Consider the following 14,032-nt stretch of genomic DNA (forward strand, 5'->3'; position numbering starts at 1 on the left):
ATGTGATCTGACACCCCACCAGTCACACATGTGATCTGACACCCCACCAGTCACACATGTGATCTGACACCCCACCAGTCACACATGTGATCTGATACCCCACCAATCACACAACAGGTACACATGCATAGACATACATGCAAGCAAAACACTCATATGCATAAAATAACAATAATGTTTTTAAATCATGGCGAACAATAGAGAATGACCTCCAGTGTTGGTCTGGCCTCTGCATGTGGGTATACACACATATACACACCCCCCACCGGACACCCCCATCACCAAGAAAATCTAGGGATAGAGAGGTGGCTTAGGTGTTAAAAGCTAATATTGCTCTTCCAAAAGACCTGAGTTCAATTTCCAGCACCATTATCAGCTGGCTCACAACTGCCTATAACTCCAGTTCTAGGGGATCCGTCACAGGTGGGCAGGCAGGCAGGCATGCACACACACACAGGAGATTAAAAATAAATCTTTAAAAAGCAAACACAACAAAAATCCAAACATGGCTGGGGCTGTAGGTCAGTGATAGAAAACTTGCTTTGCATGCAAGGCCCTAGGTCGCATTCCAGTACTCTTTTGCTCTCTTGCTCAAACAAAGACCAATTACAAATCACTTTATAGGAAATTTAAAAAGCACAGTATCATGAAGGCAGCGCCGAGCAGAATTAAGGTAAGAACTCAGTTTTTAGCAATCACAGTGACCAGAGATCCAGCAAGATCATCATGGGCCACAGACACGACACCAGCCACATTCTCCTTTCTGAGACTCCCCACCAACTGTGTACACGAATTAAAAAGAAGAGGGTAAAGCCAAACGCAACAGCTGAGTTTTTTTAACCCAGAACACCTCAGACACAATCGTTTAAACACAGCACCAACATGGAAATTATTAATGACATTTTACATTCTTTTGTAAATACAAAGCCTTCAAAACCCAGAGTGTATTTTCATCTCAATTTAGACTACCCCAGGGTATTCCTCACTAGCCTAATGCTGGTGGCTACTGCATCAGACAGCAGACCTAAGACAAACCAGCAACAGAGGCCTTCGGATCACTGTGGCCGAGCACACAGTGCCAGCCACTCAGGAGGTCAAGGCAGGGTCGTCTGAACTCAAGGATTCAAGTTCAGCCCAGGCAACACAGTGAGCCCCTATTTGGAAAACAAAATCAAATCAGGGTAACTTGCCTCAATTTTGATTCAGCATGTCTAGAACAGGAACCACGAATCTACCTTTTAAGACAATTGCGCTTATGAATCACATGCTGAGAGACAATGACTGTTCTAGACTGTGCCTGGCTCTCACAGTCTAACCTGAAGTCACGGGCTGTAAGAAACAGGAGATGCTGCCCTGCAGATTTGGTCCAGCAGTTAGGAGCACAAGTCCTTGAGCTGGGTTCCCAGCAAGCATGCGGGCAGCTCACAACTGCCTGTAAGTAAGCCTCTGGCCTCCAAGAACATAGCATGCAAAGACTCTCTCTCTCTCTCTCTCTCTCTCTCTCTCTCTCTCTCTCTCTCTTACACACACACACACACACACACACACACACACACACACGACTAAAACTACTAAAAATCTGAAAAAAAAAAAAGAAAGAAGCACTATAGTTAAAGGAAGAAACTGGGGGAAGCTGACTTTTGCTTTTCAAAGAAGGAATAAGAATTTCTCCCCCAGAATATAGTTGGACAAATCCCTGGGGAATTAAATTGTCCTTTACCACTTATGGGTGGGCTGTTTCTGCATTTTCAACTTGAAAACACAAACCAATACACCTATGGACCAAGTTTTCAGTTGGCAAGGAGGTTCGATCCCTACATAAACCAGTACACCTATGGACCATGTTTATGGTTGGCAAGGAGATTCAATCCCTACCTAAACCAGTACACATATGGACCATGTTTATGGCTGGCAAAGAGGTTCGATCCCTACATAAGCCAGTACACTTATGGACCATGTTTATGGCTGACAAGGAGGTTTGATTCCTCCATCACTCAATGCACTTGGCCCCAGGGTACTGTCACAGTCCAGCACTCTGACAGGAAATCACAATCTCTTGACAGAAAGACCGCCAGGATTCTGTTTTTATGTGGCAGGCTTTACTCCCAGAAGAGAGTGCGGGGAGGCTACCCTCATTTGGTGCCCTTTGCTTTCCATCTTCAGGTCTCTGACTCAACAATAAATCAGCTTACACACTCATGGGGCTGAGCCTATAGCTCAGCGGCAGAGTGCTTGGTTAGTGTGTGCAAGGAAGGCCCCAGGGATCAATCCTCAGTACCGGTGGAGGCGGAAGAGGGTGTGTGTGTCTGCGTGCGTACACACACTCATAATGAGAGAATTCACTTCCACAAATACAACATCATCTTTCTCAAGGGCAAGGGTGGAGAACTGTCTCTGTCCTCTCTCACCTGGATCCATCCTCCAGACCACTTTGTTCGCAAGGAAATGACGTTTGAGAGAAGGTCCACGTACATCGGATCCGTGGGTATGCTTGAAACCTGACTGAAAAGCAGAACTTTTCATATGGGTCAATTTCATACTCTTCTTGTGAGTTGGTAGCATTTATAAATCCTTTTTCTGCAAAAAGAAAATTTTACAAATTAGATATTCATATTTGTATTAGGATGGTAAAATAATCTTAACACATACACACAAACAAACAAAAACCCAGGGTTTTACTGTGTAGCCCCAGCTAACTTGGAACCTGATATGTATACCAGGCTGACCTCATGAAGATCTGCAGTAAAATGATGTCCAAGAAGAAACACAGGAGTTTCAGCCCTGGATGTCGGGCTGAACTCATCTTCTATAGTCAGGATTTTACTAGGGATAGAAGCATGGTTCAGAAGCTAAGAGGACACACTCCTCTTGCTGAGCCCTAGGGACAAGCCCCATGTTAAATAATCCCCAGGTACAACTCACTGGTCAGCAACACGGACAAGGCTTCCCTAGGAACCTCCATATTGCTCTGCTAAGAGCACAGCTGACGCCTTCCCTTGCTCACATTGCTAAAGCCTGCACCCGAGAGTGACATTACCTGTATGTGGCTGTTATTCTGTAGCCCCCAAGGGCAGCCCCAGTTCCCACTCACCCAGCGTGAGGACAGTCCTCACAGTCATCGCTAAGAACAAGGACTCATTCGGCAGGTATTTAGGATCAGGTTCTGGGACTCCAGGGATAGAAGGGATGGCCCTGCCCATAGGAAGTTACGGTCTATGGAGAACAAAGTCAGGCGAGCAGATTGATTCCATCGCGATGTGCTCTGAGTGCAGACAGTGGCATCCAAGTGTGCATATCTGGACCACGCTGTTCTAATTCAGCTTCTTTTACAACTTTTGGCTGGGAAGATGGCTCAGCAGTTACAGGGAATTTTGCTTCAATCCCCAGCACCCTATTGAGGCTCACAGCAACCTGTAACTCCAGTCCCAAAGTATCTGGGACTGTCTTCTGGCCTTTGTAGGCACTACATACACAAGTTAGGGTACACACATAGGTGTGGGCAAAACACCCATGCACATAAAATAAAAGTTAAATTTTTAAAAAATTGCACTTATATATTGAGTTTTGGGTTGTACCTATGGCAAAGACCACATTAGAGGTTGTAGGGTAAAAGGGCCAGCTCTGAGACCTGAGCCAGTGGAAGAAATGCTTTATGACATTTTGGTATCTTTCATCTGACCATCCATATCAAATGTTTTCATTCAAACATAGCCCAGACTCGTGGTTTACAGTCAATAACATGGTCCTTACATCTGATGACACTTGAAGCCTTTATGCTATGATTCTGCAGCAGTATCGAGAGAAGACTAACTAGGAAATCGGGGTTATAACAATCAAAACTAAAAAATAAAATAAAAAGTCAAAAGGAAAAAAATGCTTTAGCTCTGAACCCAGAACCAAAGAAATACACCCTGACTCTGAAACCAGTGTCAAAGAAACACACTTTGGCCCTAGAATCAGAGTCACAGAAAATAGTATGCCCTGGCCCCAAAACTAGAGCCAGAAAGCTTAAAAAAGCCAGTGAAAGAAACACAGATTGGCCCTGAAGTCAAAGCTAAATCTGCCCCTGATCAACTAAGCTGAAACCAACCAATCCCTGTGCAGGGAAATGAACCAATCCCTGAGCAGAAAATCAACTAATCCCTTGGCAGAGATCTAGCCAATCTGAGCTCAAGGGACTGAACTCTGACCAATGTCCATCTTGAAAATCTTCTCCCTAGAAAAACTCCACCCCTAAGAAACCCTTTATAAGCCCTGCACCCGTTCAATTTGCGGCTGCTCTTCTTCCACCCTGGCAGAGGCAGCCACCCTTCTGGATTCTTCCCTCCCAATAAATCTCTTTTTTTTTTTAAATATTTATTTATTTATTATGTATACAATATTCTGTCTGTGTGTATGCTTGCAGGCCAGAAGAGGGCACCAGACCTCATTACAGATGGTTGTGAGCCACCATGTGGTTGCTGGGAACTGAACTCAGGACCTTTGGAAGAGCAGGCAATGCTCTTAACCACTGAGCCATCTCTCCAGCTCCAATAAATCTCTTGAATGAGGTCTGGGTGAAGACCTTCTTTTGCCAGAGCAAAGACAAAGTGGAGCAGAGAAGGCTGCAACACTTTCCCTTGGGGGAGCCTTTTCCTAGCAGCACCCATTTCTTTGGGGAAGCCTGAGACGGAGGAGAAGCTGGGCTGTAACACTTTTGCTGGGGAAACCTTCCCCTAAACAGGAGTTGTTACACTCCCAGGCCCTCTCCTGCAGGAGCAGAGCTGTTACATTGGGGAAGCCTTTCCCTAGAGCAGGGCTACAAGCTTGCCCTGGCTCCTGACTGCCAGAGCACTCTCCCACCAGAGCTTGGCTCCTGAGTGCCAGGATTCCTTTCCATCTGAGCTGCAATGTTTACAGAGGTCAGAGGTCAAGCTTCAGACATCAGTCCTCTTTCTACTGGAGGTTCCAGGGATGGAACTCAGGCCACAGGCTTGGCAGCGATCGTCTCTACTGGCTCAGTCATCTTACCAACCTCCCTTCTAGTTTCTTGGTGCCAAGTTGGACTGAAACAAGAATCTAGGCTGCATAGTCCATATTCCACACTAAAAGCAACTAAAACTATGAGTAGAGCTGAGGGTGGTGGCGCATGCCTGTAATCCCAGCACTCAAGGAGACTTACAGGTCAGCCGATCTACACAGTGAGTTCCAGGAGAGCCAAGGCCACATAGAGAGATTCTGTCTCAGAAACAAACAGATTTCCTGCACTGCAGTGTTACCTAGGATGGTCACCAGCGTGGACTGGCTGGGGTGCTTGGAGGAGGAGCAGGTGTAAAATCCGGTGTCGTTTCTTCCCACGGAGGACACAAAAGCCAACAGAATCCGGATCATGCTTCTGTTTGTGGAGTAGGTGCTCATTTCAAAGTAGCTGCCCTGGGTGTTAAGGGAAGGAGAATCTGCATTCAGGTTTCCAGCATGTGCTGGGCACCTGCTGTAAATACCAATGGAAACGTTGGTAGACTGGAGCTGGGGCAGTGAGGCATGAACCACAGGGCTCAGCAAACCCACGTAGGAGATTATTAGGAAAGGAGGGAGTAAAGGGAAGGATGTGGGGTCGACCAAGAAGGAGCAGGGAGAAAAAGGACGGCTGCTGGTGGGGTGTAGGAGAGTTGGGGCCGTGGGAGAGTGGGGGCGGGTGGGGCTGGGGATGGTGGTCAGTATAATGTTGGAGTCCTAACAGATGGTACCATTACCTCCTCGAGGGCTTTGTTTTCTCGTTCCCAGGTTAGCCCAAACTGATAGTTCAAATGGATAGCCTTGCACCTTATCCACAAGGGTTCCCCCACTTTCAGGAACAACTGGGGCAGTGTGGTCTGAGGAGTTTCATTTAGATCTAGAAGATAAAAAAAAAAATCCCAAATAAGAAAAAAAGTTATTATTTTTGAGGTGTTTGATTGGTCACAAAAGTCTCATGAACGTTCTGAAGAGCAAAGGTGCCAAGGTCCCTGATATTACTAATCAAATGAAAATAACCTTGAGCTGAGAATGGCACAATGGAACAGGCCAGCCTAGAGAAGCCCTGGACTTTGTTCCCAGAGCCACAGAACACGGGTAGAAATGATGAAATAAAACAATCCTCTAGAGACAGGATAGCCTTTGTGGACGAAATCCCCACTTACAGAATCTATAATATTACATTTTAAATGGTATGAATGGGCCATTGAGATGACTCAGTGGGTTAAGGCACCTGTTGCCCTGCGGGACGACTTGACTTTGATCCTGGGGCTCCATGATAGACTCAGAGAACAGACTCCCACAGATTGTCCCCTGACCTCCACATGCACAGTACAGCACGTGTGTGTGCGCACACACGATGAATACATGTGCTAAAGTGGTGTGGAGGGTCTGGAGTGGAGCCCAGTGGCAGAGCATGCACCCAGTGTCCCCGGGTTTGAGCCCAGCACCTAAATAAAGCCAAGTCAAACAAAATGCTCTGAAAGAAAGAAAAAAGAATTTCTGGGGCTGGAGAGATGGCTCAGAGGTTAAGAGCCCTGGCTGCTCTTTCCAACGGTCCTGAGTTCAATTCCCAGCAAGCATATGATGGCTCACAACCATCTGTAATGAGATCTGGTGCCCTCCTCTGACCTGTAGGCATACACGCAGCCAGAACACTGTATACATAAGAAATAAAAAAAGAAAAAAAAAAAGAATCCCTGAAATCGAGTGATTGCCTAAGGAGATGCCATCAGTCCCAGACAGCACTCCAAGGAATAGTCCTTGACAATACATTGGTGTCAGTCCCCGATTACCTATAGTGAACAGCTTGGTGCATTCGCGGCCCAGTTCATTCCTCGCACAGCACCTGATGTCTGCTCCGAACAGCTCGTAAAGTACCTTTTCCTCCTTTCTGACGACAGTAGGGCTTCCTTCTTTACAGCTGCAATTAGAAGGTAAGTTTCCTTCATGAAGTGTTTCCAGTATAGACTTCTGACATAGCAGTGTATGCAAGGCCCTGGGTTCAAAGCCACTCAGCATGCAGAGGGGGGTGAAGTTACAAAGCACATCTGAAGGGATCAAAGAAAAGAGTAAATGGAAAAATAACAAGCTCAACTGTATTCGGCTTGGGAATCCAGGGACCAGCTAGCAACTCTGTATCTAATTAAAATAATACTCCACGATTACTTGAGACCCAGATAGGGTCTCTCCACACCGCCGTTCAGCTTGATCTTGACCTTACTATGTGGCTCAGGCTGGCTTCAGACTCTGAGGGGTCCTCTCGCTCAGTTCCCTGAGTGCTGGGATTACAGGTGTGTGTCGTGACACACGCATGCTTGGTGACCTTCTTCTTTCTTTCTGGTTATCGTTTAAAGGCAGGTGAAAAAGAAAAAAGGAAGAGCTAAGAAAGAAAACGGGACAAGAAGCAGAGCTGGGCTTTGACGCAGCTGAAGAGGACGGGCAGCATTTTCTCGCAAGTTCAGGCAAGGAACATACAAGGAACATACGGGGAGAGAGGCCGTCGTCACCAGCAGGGTGAGTTCCCGGCACAAATCGGAGAAGAAAACCAAAAAAAAAAAAAAAAAAAAAAAAGAAAAAGAAGTGTGCCTTCTAGGGAAGACCACTAGGTCTCGGCAGTGTTCAGAGAGTGACATTCTCCTGCCTCCACAGGAAATTCCCCCACATGGCTTTCCCAGGGTATAGGATAGCTTTGGGGGCTGTGCCCCTATCGTGACTTTCTCCACTAAATCAAATGCATTTTCTTTCAATTTTGAAGTCACCATTTCCTATTACCCCAAAACAAAAACTGTCAAACTGATGTGACAGCATTCCAGCCATCTTATTCTATATATGTATTCCATACATATATACCTAGGTGCACACACACAACACGTATGTCAAACACACACACACAGTTCAGGTCATCATTTTTTTCCCCATAAAACTCAAGATCACAATAATAGTAGCTGAAGAACTGATTTTCCTTTTCCTTTTCCTCTTCTGCTTTGTCCCATTTAGTTTTCAGCAGGTACACAGTGCCGATGACCTGACCAGTGAGGACCCTGTGGACATCAGCTCTGGCTCACATGAGAAGTGGAAGGGGACTTCCACTCTGTGCCTGGTACCTGCCAGGTTGGCTGTGTGGCTTCACATCTCAACTCACTCAGCCATCCAGGTAATCCCATTCTTCCCTTTTTAAACATCTGTCTAAACTGGGGCTAGAGAAACAGTTCAATTGTTAAGAGCACTGGCTGCTCTTCCAGAGGACCTGGGTTCAGTTCCCAGCAATCACATAGTGGCTCACTTCTGGCATGCAGACAGAGCACTTACACATTTTTTAAAAAAACAAAGCCTGGCAGGGCGGTGGTGGCACAAGTCTTTAATCCCAGCACTCAGGAGGCAGAGACAGGCGGATCTCTGGGAGTTCTGATAGGAATGGTCGTCACGATCACGGTGAGGTGTGCCTTACCTCTCCTTGTGGGAACCACAGAGCACCCACTCCACAACGGGCTCTGGGACACTCTCGGATTCACAGACCAGCGCTTCCTGGTTTTCCATCTTCCTGAAGTAAGGTCTTCTCAGCACGTACAGCTGCGTATCTGAGGCATGACAACACGCTACCACTTAGTACTCAAACCAGAGTCCACACCATTTCCAAACAGCTAATCTATTCCACCACAGCAGAGTCTTGCTCCCCACTGCCCTTAGGTGACATCAGGTTTGCTGTTTGTGTGTCTGTTTGTTTGTTTTGAGACAGCATCTCTCTACGTAGCCTTGTCTGGCCTGGAACTGATCTCATGAAACTGATCTAGGTGAAACTGATCTCGAACTCACAGAGATCCGCCTGCCTCTGCCTCCCAAGTGCTGGGATTAAAGGCGTGCGCCACCATGCTGGGTGTGATACAGTCTTACACATGGTCTCTTGTCAGTTTCTTGGGGTTCACAAATCCATAGATGAATAAGTAAGGTGAAGTCACACAACAATGTAAAAGGAGAAAAAAAAATGAGCAAAACCACAGAGCTTAGCTCTTATCTAAAGTTTAAAATCTACTTTCTTGAGCCGGGCGGTGGTGGCGCACGCCTTTAATCCCAGCAGTTGGGAGGCAGAGGAAGGCGGATCTCTGTGAGTTCGAGACCAGCCTGGTCTACAAGAGCTAGTTTCCAGGACAGGCTCCAAAACCACAGAGAAACCCTGTCTCAAAAAACCAAAAAAAAAAAAAAAATCTACTTTCTTCCCGTCTACAACTAGGTGCAAATTAGTACAGTGGAGAACGGTGGAAATGGAATAGGAGGGAGTTAAAACCAGAGCAGAATTGAGACGTTTCGCTTAGCCTCCCATTCAGCCTAGACCTTTGCGTGTGTGTGTGCGCACATACACACACACACTCACACACATATATACATACACATGTACACACATATGCACATACATAAAATACAAATGCAAAAAATGAGTACCATTTTATTCAGCTGCTTAGGAGGGGATATTTTTGCTTTAGCTTTGCCCTTATTTATAGATGCTCTTTATATTTTAACACTATCCATCTGTAGTTGATTGTAAACTGCAAGTCTTCTCATCCTATAGCCGTTTTCATTTTCTTTTAAATCCCAGTGGATGCATACCTGTAATCCCCAAATGTAGGAAGTGAGGAGATGGTGAGTTCAGAGCTAACCTGGGCTATACCTTGAGACCTTTGTGAAAGAAAGAAAAACTTTGCTGCTTTGCCTCCACATGACAATCCGTTAAGTACCTTAAATTAGAAACTGAGGCCCTGGGAGCTAATCACCATGAGTTAGGGTTCTCCAGGCAGACCCCAGGTCACTTTCCCTGTGTCACTCCTCAGAGGACCCCCCCACATTACTCTAAGCACCCTTGATTCCTGAGATGCTGCTAACTGTGGGAATTTCAAGAGTTTTGCTATCTTGGTTGATCTGTTTTATTCTTTTTCAACTGAAAAAAAAGTAAAATTAAAAATAGCATTACGCCAGGAGTGGTGGCACACATTTTGTCCCACACGTGGATAGCAGAGGCAGGCAGATCTCTGTGCATTCAAGGGCAGCCTGATCTACAGAGGGCCAGCCAGAAATAAAGCAAGATTCTGTATCAAAAAACTCTATTAATTTTCGAGAACAATAATGACATTTGATTTGTTTGTTTGTTTGTTTGTTTGTTTGTAACCATGCCCTGCTTTTGATCATTGAGTTTATGACCCACTCCTCCATTTTGGAGTTGCCCAGTCTCTCCTGCGTACTGGAGTTGCTAGTCAAGTTTCTTCTCCATACTGGAGATGCTGATCTCTCCTCCATACTGGATTGGCTAGTCTCTCCTCCATCCTGGAATGGCTAGTCTCTCCTCCATACTAGATTGGCTAATCTCTCCTCCATATTGGAGTAGCTAATGTCTCCTCCATACTGGAGCTGCTAGCATCCCCTCCATCCTTGAGTTACTGGTCTCTCCTACTTTTCCTTTTCATAGCTCACCACTCAGGGAGTGCAGGAAATTTATCATTTATATTTTATTTTGGGGGTTGTTGAATCCTAAGGAACTTCCATTATGGATGGTTGCCAGCCACCAAGTAAGTACTGGGAACTGAACCCTGTGGCCCTTGGGAAGAACAGCAAATGCTCTTGACCATTTTATTTTCATTTCTTTAAAAACAGTCTTGTTTTGTAGCCCAGGCTGGCCTAGAACTCAGGCTGGAGCATCAAGCTTGCAATCCTCCTGCCTCAACTTCCCAAGTGCAGGATTATGGATGTAGAACTTGAAGTAAAAGAAACCACTGTAAATATAAGAGACACAGAAAACCTTCCACTCAGCATACACAGCTACACATGTCATGTTGGAAGAGAGAGAGAACGCAGATGCCTATGACATTCTGTGTTCTCATTGGGCATGGAGCCCATACTTAATGTCCTACCAGAGAGTTGAGGAAGTATGAAGAGGGGAGGGAGGAGGCTCAAGGCGCAAAGCACAGACAGCTTTTGAGTTGCACACTTCTGGGCTGTGTTCCTACCTGCTTCAGAGGCACTGCAGGACTCCTCAGAGAAAACGGGTGAAATTGTCCTGTATTTGATTTTGTCATGCAAGCTGACTGTGTGGCCCAAGGTGATGACCCTCAGGGAACCTAGTGTAAGCCCCCTGAGCCACATAAGTGGCCAGGCCCCTCCCGTGAAGACCTCTAACCACCAGGTTCCGCCCACAGAACACTCTTAACTGCTGGACCCAGCCCCCATCCTACAGGGTAAAAAGCTTACTCTCCCATCGTGAAATTCCACCAAGCTCCACCCTCAAAAGCTCCACTCCGAAAAGTTCCACCCCCTTCTCAAGAAACTCTATATAAGCCTTATATCCTGTCAGCTTTCTGTTGTTTCTTGCCTGAGCTACCCTTCTGTTTTTTTCCAGGTTTTTTTTTCTCCTCCCAACAAATCTCTTAATGTGAGGTTTGTTGTGTGATATGGGATTCCCCTTTGTAGGCTGTGAATACCACTGGTTAATAAAGAAACTGCTTTGAGCCTATAACAAAGCAGGGCAGAACAGAGCTAGGCGGGGAAAACTAAACTGAATGCTGGGAGAAAGAAGGCTACAGGAAACAGATGCTGGAACTTTACCTGGTAAACCACAGCCTCATGGTGATACACAGATTAATGAAGATGGGTTAATTTAAGATATGAGTTAGCTAGAAATACACTTAAGCTATTGGCCAAACAGTATTGCAAATAATACGGTTTCTGTGTGATTATTTTGGGTCTGAGCTGCCATGCAGCCAGGAAACAAACAAACAGCTTTCTACAACAGTTGTGTAGTGTGACTTTGTGGCTACTGGCTTCCAGGATACTTTTCTAGCCAAGCTGAGATGCTTACACCTAGCATGTTCCCCAATGCTAGTAGCTATGACTGTAAGACCACAAGTGTCACATAGGCCCATAGTGGAGCCATGAGCAAGTGTAGACCTAGCTCTCATGGGCCTCTGAATTTGCCAGTCACAAATTATGTCAGGTGTCTGTGTTCATGTCAACCTACAGGCCAACCTCTGTGAGTGCCTAAGACGGGGCGTGCCAAACGACACACCAGAAGGTCTCTGTCCGTTCCTGACAGGCTCCTCTGTGGCTGCACATTACCCCAGCTTCGTTCATCTGAGTCACTGGTGGAGAAGAAAGCAGCCTGGCGAGTCCTAGCAAGGTGTAGCAGGCGACTTAGCTACAATGATGTCAGCTCTGAGCCCGTGGCACTGCCCCAGCCCCCAATGACTCAAGGCTCCATGCATGCAGTCACCTCCCCAGTCACAAGAAAGAAAACAATGTATGCTGTGTGCGTAGCACGGAGTCTGAAAACATAAGGCCTGTGGGTAATGGAAGCAGATGGGCAGAAGCCAAAGAGTCCATGCTGGTAGCATCTCTGCTGCCCACACAGCTCCCAGCTGTGTGGATATCCAACCACTCTGACAGCTTGCATTTGCACAAACCAGCATCATCCACCACGGTGGCCACAGGCTACATGTGGTTATTTAATTACCTCACATGAAAGAAAATAAAGAATTTGGTTCCTGGGTTACACTAGTCAAAGTTCAATTGTTCTGCAGGGGCACGTGTTGGGTCTGTGCTGCTGGGTGGAAGAGATGGGAACAATGTCATCATGTCAGAAAGGTCTGTGAGGTCACACGAATGCCTTGTAGTCCACAGGCGTGTAATTTTACTTTTTAGATAAATCAGTCTTATTTCATTTTTTTACGTGTAAGGGTGTTTGGCCTGCTTATGTCTCTGCATCATGTACCTGCAGTACCCAAAGGTTAGAAGGGATTGCATCCTCTGGGACTGGAGTTACATGTGGTTGTGAGCTGCCATGAGGGTACTTGGAATCCAATCCAGGTTCTCAACAAGTGTAACCAATGTTTTTAACTGCTGAGCCACCTATCCAGTCCAGAGATGTATTTTCATCCCCCCTTTATTACAGAAATGGGAGTTGAGTTATTTTGTCCCCATGTCAAAATATTTTCCAGTTCTTCCAGATCTGTGTTTAAAACCCCTGAGTATCTGAATTTGGTGACCCCAGAAGTGAGGAAAAAATACAATGAGTCCTGGGACACTTCCATGGGGTGCTGATGTACCCAGTGCCAAGGTGCCCCTGTGGGGTGCTGATGTACCCAGTGCCAGGGTGCCCCTGTGGGGTGCTGGAGCACCCACTCATGAGGTGCCCCCATGGGGTGCTGGAGCACCCAGTCCTGAGGTGCCCCTATAGGGTGCTGGAGTACCCAATCCCAAGGTGCCCCCGTGGGGTGCTGAAGCACCCAGTCCCGAGGCGCCCCCATGGGTGCTGGAGCACCTAGTAGTGAGCTGGACTTACTTGGTATACTCACTGTGAACAGTACTGTGTAGTTGGCGGCTTCACTCTGGATATACAGTAGGTATTCGCCAGCCTGGGTCTCTGTCACGTTCAAAATGGCCATGGAAACAATTCCTCTGTGGAAAGAGAAAGGATTGGCTACTGTGGAAATCACTCAGAGCCAAAAGCATCAGGTTCACCCCGAGTCAGATGAGGCTGTGACCCTGAGGGCTGCTCTGTGGAGAACATGACTCTGGCCCTTCCCCAGCCTCAGCCTAAGTGCCTTTAGCCTGGCTGTGTCTTTTGCCCACCCTCAAAAGCGAGTTTTGACTTGGTAGGGTGAGAGGGCTAGGCATTGGGAAACCCCACAATTTTAGGTCTCTTACAAGTTTACGGAGTACTGTTAGTTATTAAAACATTGTGTAGAACTGTATCTCATATCCAATAACAAAAGGCTTATTTTTGTCAGAGCAAATCAAGGTTTCAAATTACATATGTAATTTATATGTAGATAAACTTTTAAAATTAAATTATTTTGGCCGGGCAATGGTGGTGCATGCCTTTCATCCCAGAACTCGGCAAACAGAGAGGCAGGTGAATCTCTGTGAGTCTGGGGCCAGCCTGGTCTACAGAGTGAATTCCAGGACAACCAGGGCTACACAGAGAAACCCTGTCTTGAAAAACAAAAAGCAAACACAAACAAACAAGATAAATAAATAATAAATTATTTTATTTTCA

The 14,032-nt window shown here is 46.2% G+C and overlaps 1 protein-coding gene across 1 annotated transcript in view; it reads right to left on the reverse strand.

The window, feature by feature from the left end:
• The window catches only part of Flt3 (fms related tyrosine kinase 3), a 94,614-nt gene that overhangs the window by 39,087 nt on the left and 41,495 nt on the right, over positions 1 to 14,032 (reverse strand). The window contains exons 4-9 of the mRNA XM_005344709.3: positions 13,316 to 13,431; positions 8,444 to 8,573; positions 6,789 to 6,916; positions 5,733 to 5,872; positions 5,259 to 5,412; positions 2,409 to 2,577 (exon numbers count right to left, since the gene is read on the reverse strand). Coding sequence (XP_005344766.3) covers positions 2,409 to 2,577; positions 5,259 to 5,412; positions 5,733 to 5,872; positions 6,789 to 6,916; positions 8,444 to 8,573; positions 13,316 to 13,431 — 837 coding nt within the window. The remainder of the gene's footprint in view (positions 1 to 2,408; positions 2,578 to 5,258; positions 5,413 to 5,732; positions 5,873 to 6,788; positions 6,917 to 8,443; positions 8,574 to 13,315; positions 13,432 to 14,032) is intronic.

This window comes from Microtus ochrogaster, chromosome 2, assembly GCF_000317375.1.
Source record: "Microtus ochrogaster isolate Prairie Vole_2 chromosome 2, MicOch1.0, whole genome shotgun sequence".
Classification (NCBI taxonomy): Eukaryota; Metazoa; Chordata; class Mammalia; order Rodentia; family Cricetidae; genus Microtus; species Microtus ochrogaster.